The 8973-nt window shown below is 40.4% G+C and overlaps 1 protein-coding gene across 1 annotated transcript; it reads right to left on the reverse strand.

Moving 5' to 3' along the window:
- Nucleotides 1–46: 46 nt before the first annotated feature.
- Nucleotides 47–8694, reverse strand: LOC111978177 (polyribonucleotide nucleotidyltransferase 1, mitochondrial). Its single transcript, XM_024008091.2, has 28 exons — nt 8465–8694; nt 8071–8131; nt 7914–7988; nt 7597–7702; nt 5861–5910; nt 5683–5746; nt 5546–5593; nt 5350–5463; nt 5026–5212; nt 4882–4933; nt 4735–4792; nt 4515–4611; nt 4299–4401; nt 4080–4150; nt 3938–3974; nt 3766–3832; nt 3573–3662; nt 3374–3427; nt 3159–3268; nt 2986–3057; nt 2835–2898; nt 2663–2746; nt 2496–2579; nt 2272–2378; nt 1014–1069; nt 786–864; nt 560–607; nt 47–463 (listed from the first exon to the last, which is right to left on the reverse strand). Exons 1-28 carry the CDS (start codon nt 8608–8610, stop codon nt 308–310), a joined length of 2340 nt encoding a protein of 779 aa, XP_023863859.1. The 5' UTR covers nt 8611–8694; the 3' UTR covers nt 47–307.
- Between the last annotated feature and the right edge of the window lie 279 nt (nt 8695–8973).

Genomic DNA, 8973 nt, shown 5'->3' on the forward strand with positions numbered 1-8973 from the left:
GCCATCACGAGAGGTCACAGGTTTAAATCAAGTCAGCGTGAAACAATTACATGGTTAATTTACATATTTATTACACATTGTATAAAATAGATAAACAGAAACTGGCAGCATATAAACTCAAAATAGTATGGCCACCCATCTGATCTCATTGCTGAAATCAGCAGAGAATGAGAGTACATTAAGTGGTGCTTGAAGGATGTTGGTGAGTATCGAGAAACGGTAGTTCAGTGAAGTCAGGGTGAATGGAGAGTGTCCTAAAGATGCATGGTCATGGACAGTTGGTTACAGTCTAGGAGGACAAGGGGAGTCAAGAGGAGGTGCTGGTCGCTTGGCCATCCCCTGTGCCCATGGAGATGCTCTGTTTCTCACTCAGTGTCTTAACAACTGTTGCTGCTGGAGATTGTAACACCTTCCTCGAAAGCCTCATTCTACCATCTGTTGGGTCTCGCCCAAAGTATTTAACCTGTTGGCAAAGTTCCATCAGAGAAATAATGTTAGTTAAGAAATCAAGCAGATTAACAACTAAAGGTTAGAATAATGATCCTACTGCAACACATACCTGAATCTGCTGTCCAACCTCTAATCCAAGAGCACTTGGGTGTTTTATCTGTACAAATTCAGAGTTTACAATTATTTCACTCTGTCAAAAATGTTATCTGAAACATAAATGACAAACAGAAAACAAGCCAACACATGCAGCCCTTTCCAAAATGGTAACATCTGTAAAACAATCTGTGTCGAGGGTCCTGTGAGCCCTGCATGGTATTCTGGGGCAAGACTCTTACCCGTTTGTGGTCCAGCTGAGAGTTATGGAGCAGAACAGCACTCATGTTGGGATATAGCTTCACCATGACACCAATGTCCCTGTGGCGGAAGGGAGACAGAATTGAAGCAAGTCATGAAGCTACCCATTTAGCAATCCAATGTTTAATCAGTCCTATGTTTAAAAACCACCGACAGTAGCTGCATCACAGATTAAACAGCATCCTCCAATAACACATAACATTGTGTACCTTATTTCCATGATGGTGGCAGTGTAAACAGCACCAAACTCCAGCAGCTGCTCTTGCTGCAATGCAAAAAATGTATCCTCAGATTCATATCAGTATTGATGTGGGTAAACATTGCTTTTTTTGGATGATATAGAGTCTAGCCCTTGATCATGACTCTCAGTTACATTACATTACACATAAGAGTCATTGGACGAAGGCGTCTTCTGGAGAGTTTTGTTAAGATCCCAGACACTCGCTCTGCACATTAACATTCATCGCTTGCGGTACGGTTTTGGAAGCATAAGGACCCCATCTTTCATAGGAGCGAGAAATAATTTTCAATACACAGGTTAAATTGATACACATCTTGATATGGTTAGGGTTGGTGTTCCCACATCTCTATGTTATAGAGCTTGTTTATTGAAAGACGGAAGACAAGAACACCTGTGTGTAAGCGCAACTCGGGAAGTGTAGCGGAAGTGTAGTTTCGTCGGATGGAGGCTCCCCTAGTTGTATGGATCTATACAAAACATTTACAGTAAGTGTTTTTTATTTTAAGGATTCTTCCTCGCTAAGAAAGATAAGAGCCATATGTTTGAAAGCCATATCGCAAGCGATTATTAGAAAGGTTTCTAAACGTTAAAACACAGCGTCGGGATTGCAGTTCACATGAGGCAGTCGTGAGTGAAGCTAATGGCTGATACCTGTAGGGAGAAGGCAGACTGTCGCCTCGAGTTTGAGAGCCAATATAGAGCCCTTTTCTGTTACCCATCAAACGTCACGTTCGAGTAATGCGCGCATCCCAACATCAAAAAGCTCTGTAGCAGGATAGCCAACGTTGATGTCGGGACCTTGACAAACTTAACAGTAAGTGAGTGATGACCATGAAAACATGCAAGACTGATGGCTATAGCTATGTTCAACAAGTACAGTATATTATTCTTCTGGCCTTATCTAGCTCTATTTGTGATATTTCACCTTGCCTCGCTGGCTTGCTAGATAATCAATCCTCTGATGACATCTGCAATGTTGTAGACGATAACCAACTGATTACGTGTTTGTTAACTTGCACAAGCTGCATTTGAAGTTGCACGTGATCGTATCCACTGCTAGGTAAACAAAGAGGGTTTTAAAAACGAACAGCGCACAAAACTTTATGACGCGGCCGGGAAATGGGTCTATAGTACAATAATTGTAGTGAATCAAAATGCATTAAGGATGCATTAAGGAATGGTAAGAAATTAGGCAATACAGTGGAATCAGACTAGGTTGGACTCACATCATCCTTGCAGATTTCTGTGATGAATTCCTGGGCTTCATTCATGGCACCTGGAGTAGGTGCAAACACAGAGAAGGTCTCCTCGTCCACCTGGCTTATCGTCACACCTATCCAATGACACAGAACCTGTCATTTTCCCATACACTATGCACCTATGAAGAAAGCTCATGTGTCAGGGTTGACACAAAAGGAGTTAGAATGTTTTTTTAAATATTAAATGTTACCTGTTTGAGCTTGTAGTCTGCGGAGGTTATATCCCCCTGGTCCGACAAAGCGTGCTCGTCTAGAGACAGGGACTCTGACATTCTCTGCAACAGACAGGAAACATTCCTTCAAAGGGAAATACATAAATGATGGGAATCAAATAAGGGCTAGACACCAAGAGTCTTACCGACAACTGGACCATTCTCCTTTCTTTTATCCCTTGGCTTGGCAATGGTCTTGTTCATGATGCCCAAAATCTCCCTCTTGGCAACTAAAGATATGAGAATGAAATGATTGGTGACTACGATATTTTATAGCGACATAAACAATATATTTCTGGAGCATGTCTTTCATTTCACCCGTGGCTTGCTGAATAGCCTCCATTACAAGTTTCAGAGGTAAGCCTGGAATCTTCACATCAGCCTAGAAGAAGGAGGCATACATTATAGCAAAAATAAATAGTCAAAATACGACAGAATAGCGAAACCACTGGACGTTCATCTACAGTACCTGTAAGGCATTGATACCCTTGTTTGTTCCTGCCAGTTTGAAGTCCATGTCTCCTAGGTAATCCTCTATTCCCTGTTGTGACAGAAAACACAAATAAAACAGTTCTACAGGGGATCCCATTATTACAGTACGAATGTAGGATTGGTGAGAAAAATACTAGTAATATTGGGTACCAGAATATCAGTCAATATTCGGTAGTCCTGGATTTCTGATGGCTTCTCTGGGTTTGCCTTGGATATGAGTCCAATAGCAACACCTGCCACAGCTGATGAAATAGGAACACCTGAAACACAAAAGTGCTACATTTCACTGCAAACAGAAGGATCATTAACAACATTTCCAAATGACGTTTTTTTATTTTCCACTTCAAAAACATGAAGTACTGTACCAGCATCCATCAAAGCCAGACTGCCTCCACATGCTGATGCCATAGACGAGGACCCTGAGAGAATGAGAGTGCGTGAGAGAAAGAAAGAGCGGGGGCTAATCATACAGTCAATGAAATTATTAAGATTTTGCAACTAAGCTTATAATAAGTAATAGTCTAAAAATGTAGAAGCAAAATGGAAGTCATCCATAGATCTCACCATTAGACTCCAGAACCTCAGAGGTAACTCTAATTGTGAAGGGGAAGTCTTTGGGAATGACAGGTCTCAAAGACTTCTCAGCCAGTGCCCCTGTTACCATAGAAGCAGAATATGATCTAAATGGTCGCATCAATTTAATAACCATGCCACCCACACTACGCATGCGTCGTCTAATCTATACCAGCATACTAACCATGACCAAGCTCTCTTCTGTTCATTCCACTCATCTTTCCAATCTCATTGGTTGCATAAGGTGGAAACTGAAAAATAAATATAATTTCAGCCCATTCAGATGTTTTTTTGTGCAATACCAAACTAATAAGCAAATCCTTGAATCCTGCGTATTTGCAAAATGTGATACTCACCTCATAGTGAAGCATGAAATTCTTGTCTTTGACTCCACTGTTAAAAGAGAGCAACTAGTTTCATCTAACCTACATAAATCGCATTAACACTTGCTTGAAATTTGCTTTCAAGAGGACCGTAATTAATAATGTATAAGTTTACCTTAACGCCGTAGTAATGATGTCTGTTTTAATACTAGACTCCAAGGAGTCAAATGTTACAGAGCACAGAACCTAGAGAGAAAAGGCTTTATTAAGTAGGCTAAAGATAGAATGACAAGCCACCCAAAATAAATCAGACTCCGCCAAAACTTTCCAATGTCCCCAAAATGAATAGGATGCATACTCTGAGCCTACATCTTTATAAACGCCAGGTCCCTACCTGTGTCTGTCCCCTCTGGAAAAGTGCAGACCCATGAAGGGGCTTAAAGATGTCCGCCTCACAGGAAATATTTCTCAATGAAGTCAGGTCTCTTCCATCACACCTGTAAAACAAGGAAACTATTTTATTGTTCCAAACCACACAGTATTCAATCGCATATGTTGGTCATGTATTCATGAATATTTGCTAAATACTACTGAGACATGTTCTTTTTACCTCCTGTACTCGTTCAAAACCAGATTGCGGAAAACCTCTTTTGATACCATGTTGAAGGACTCCATCACCTCGTAAGGTTCAGCTTGAGGATATTTCTCTACAGAATACAGACATATGTAGGCGGTTAGACAGTAAACAACCACTCACAATACCTTGAAAGTTGCAAAAAGCATAACATTTGTAGCATAACATTTATTTGGTATATAGCAATGATATGTACCTTTTATTTGTTCCTCTGTTTCAAGCCTTACTTTATTAATGGCATCATCTCTGGAAATCTGAAAGGACATAGTAAGTTACTGATCTTAGTGAATGAAAAAGTACCACAAAAACATAATAGCAAAAACACCCAGACATAAATACTTACTTTGTCATGAGTGAAGTCTGTGAAAACAGCATAGACCTTTTCAGAGGCCAACCTGAAAGCAAAACCGTGTGCTGTCATGTTACCATCAATAAATAAAAACATGACAGATATGAGAAATATTAAAACAGAAATTTGATGCCTTACTGTCGCGCAAGCTCAATCATTTCCAGGGGAGCAGAAAATATTTTGGGAGGAGTGCGCTTGGACACCTTTGCTTCTCTGGCCATCTGCTGAATTGCCAGTATGATCTGCTGTGTGTGCTTCACACCAACCTTGACTGCATGACAGAAGTCCTGCTGCAACACATTCTCAGCAGAAGCCTCTATCATCACTAAGACACAAACAATACGTGTTTTTTTTTTTTACAGAGACTGAATATGACACACAATATATATCATAGAATGTTACAGTAAAGTAAAAGAGAGTCCTATAGGAAAAATGGATGTGCGATATAGATGGACTACTAACCCACTTGGCTGAGCGGTGCTCCAGCCACTATCAGGTTGATAGTGCTGGAAGCCATTTCCTTTCGTGTTGGGTTCACCAGAAACTCTCCATTCACCAGGCCAATGCGCACTGCACCTAAACATCCACGAAACACAGACCATATGGTTAAAGCCACACACTGTGCAAAAAAAAGGACAGGTCTGTAAGAGATACTAACCAATGGGCCCATTCCAGGGAATGTCAGACAGGGATAGAGCAGCAGAGGCTGTAGGGATGAGAAATAGTTTATTTAATCACTGGATGTCAAACAAAGGTCATGTGACTGCTTCTACAAGGAAATCAATCTCTCCTCACCTCCATTAATGGCCAGTACATCTGGATCATTAACACCATCAACTGCCAACAGGTTACACAGGACCTGAAAATATACATAGCAGTATTACAATCAAGAGCATAGCTTGTAATAATAGTGTAAACATATCGGTAATGAGTCCATAAATGATTACAACATTAGCTACAAATGATGACTCACCTGAGTGTCATAGAAATAACCAGCTGGAAAAAGCGGTCTGATTGCCCTGTCTAAGGTGAGACAACAAAAAAGGATACAGTTAAAAGTCTGCTAATGGTATTTGTACTAATTAGAGTAATTGACTAGAGTAATTGTTGGGTTGTTCCACAAAATGAGTGCCTTTGATATTTTAATATAGATCACAAGGATCATTTAATAAATCAGATTATTAATAAAGACTTGCTAAAGTGCTAAAATTCAACATTTTGATATTTACCACCCTTCACCCTCTGAATTCCAGGTAGATTTTAACCCACTTAACCCAAAAGTTATGACCATCATTGTAAAGCCCTAGTTATTTTGTTGTAATTTCTGAAGATTATTTATTTCATGTGATTAGCAATTCATTTTAAGGAGAAAAAATTATAACAATAACTTTAATTTTAAGGTCAATCCTGTTACATGAACTGAACTCTAATTTAATATGGTGAAACTATTTATTTTTTAAATATTTTTTTCAAAAGAAACATCTTACAGCGAAATCCTAGTGTAAAAGCAGGTGGTTCTACTCTTTTTGGCAATTTACTGGTGTTTTGTGATGGAAAACAGAGTGGGTCAAGCATAACACATCAACCCTGTTACCAATAGACAGACAAGCTAGACATGTTTTTATAATTTAATTTTGTTTGTGAACCTTGCATTCAATTGCCCCTCCCTGTTGCACACATTTACAATTACATTTTAGTAATTTAGCAGACGCTCTTTTCCAGAGCGACTTACAGTTAGTGTATTCATCCCCAGACAGCTAGGTAGGACAACCACACATCACAGGCATAGAAAGTACATTTTCCTCAATAAACTAGCTATCAGTAGGGTCAGAGTTAGAGTGCTGGTTCAGGTCGAGGTGAGGAGGATTATTTAAGACACTGTTTGAAGAGGTAGGGTTTCAGATGTTTTCAGAAGATGTCCTAGCTTCAGGGGGAAGCTGGTTCCACCATTGGGGTGCCAGGACAAAGAAGAACTTGGACTGGTCTGAGCGGGAGCTGCCCTCCAGTAGGGGTGGTAGGGCAAAAGGACCTGAGGTAGCAGAACGTTGTGCTAGGGTTGGGGTGTAGCGTTTGAGCATAGCCTAAGGTAGGGAGGGGTAGTTCCTCTTGCTGTTCCGTAGGTAAGCACCATGGTCTTGTAGTGGATGCGAGCTTCGACTGGAAGCCAGTGGAGTGTGCGAAGGAGTAGGGTGACATTTGAGAACTTGGGAAGTTTTAAAACCAGGCTGACGCCAGCATTCTGGCTAAGTTGCAGGGGTTTGATGGAACAAGCGGGGAGCCCAGCCAACAATGAGTTGCAGTAGTCCAGACGGGAGAGGACAAGTGCATGGTTTAGGACTTGCGCCTCTTCCTGTGTGAGGTAGGGTCGTACTCTATGGATGTTGTAGAGCATGAACCTGCAGGAGCGAGTCACTGCTTTGACAACAAGTACCCATTTCCCCTGTCATAAGGGGATTTATGGCCCATTTAAGATGAAATCATCAACCCTGTTACTATATTTGGCACTTAATAGGAACTCACTACAGTCATTTTTTATTTAACCTCTTTAGATGGGAAAACGTTTTTTCTTTATTTTTTACCATGTGCTCTTTATGACTTATGACTGTTAAAAATAGGCGAAATCCCCCCCACAAATTCACCAAGTTAGACATCTCAAAAGTCACTGCATTGGTGGAACTTATAGGATAGAAGTTAGAATAATCTTCTCACCTATTAGCCTACTAGTCAGAATCTCATTTTCAGTGGTGCCCAACTCCCGCCGCAGGTGGTTAGTGGGGATTCTACCAGCAGCAGCTGCTTTTTGCCTGTAGTCCACCTGTCAATCAAAAACGCACAGCTCTAGCCAAGGGACCTGAATTACTCCAAGGGACCTGAAAACACTATGTAATAGCCCAATACACCAAAGAGATCATTACACATAATGAACCATCCTGCATGGAAGACTAAAAGCAGTTTTTCAATATGTTTGAAGGGCATTAAAATAAATGAATATGACCCCACTTTAAAAAACAGGAGCATTAACTTACCACTAAAGGCATAAATTGGGAGGGGGATGGTTTTGTTTTGCTGACAGCTGTCACCATCACTGTTGTATCCCCAAGCTGAATAAAGAGGTGGAATGCATCTGAGTAACTGGTTTGAACATCTTGTGCATATTCAAGTTGCAAACTGAAATATAGCTACCTGCACAACAGCCGACCCATCTGCAAATCTGGCAAGTTTCCCTGTTGAGATCTCAAGTTTTCTTTAAAAGCAGGGAAATCAGAAAACATCTGAGGTTAGAGTGAATTAATGTGAGTCAATCACCCATTCATCATCACAGCAATACACATTTAGATAGACTCAAGACCGTAAACGTTATATTCTAAATAATATTCCTTCTTATAAATATATCTGACTCAGACCATGACAATATGAAATCAACAAGTACACCCCTGCATTGAATAATGAACTTGAAACCTTGACCCACAGGCTTGACTGGTTGTTACTGTGTAACGTTATGTTATTAGCAAGCTATGAAGCTAGCTAACTACTAACTAGCTAGCCAACTAGCTAGCCAAGTCATACGTCAACTTACTTCTCACCGAAGTCCACTCTCACTTTTCGTATCGTTCCATGACTGTTCCAGACGCTTTGGTGGCACAACCGCACATTTAGTCGAGCCAGCGAGGGCCCAAGTCTCAGTAAATGTCTCATATTCAAGTAAAAGCTAACATTATACATTTTTGTGAATTGCACAGGTATCCTTTACACAATTTTGATGCGCATGTGGGCTGCCATTACAGTTCATCACATGCACGGAAGTACGTCAGAAATACATTTGTCCTGTGATAGGACCAAAGAGAAATCGACAAAACAAGGCGTTTCAACATACCAGACCACTTCAGAAGTTCCCTCCTCATTTATAGTCCAAATTACATACAGTATACTGTATACACTACCGTTCAAAAGTTTGAGGTCACTTAGAAATGTCCTTGTTTTTGAAAAAAAAACACTTTTTTGTCCATTAAAATAACAACAAATTGACGAGAAATACAGTGTAGAGACATTGTTAATGTTGTAAATAACTTGTAGCTGAAAACGGCA

This window comes from Salvelinus sp. IW2-2015, linkage group LG18 (genome assembly GCF_002910315.2).
Source record: "Salvelinus sp. IW2-2015 linkage group LG18, ASM291031v2, whole genome shotgun sequence".
NCBI lineage: Eukaryota > Metazoa > Chordata > Actinopteri > Salmoniformes > Salmonidae > Salvelinus > Salvelinus sp. IW2-2015.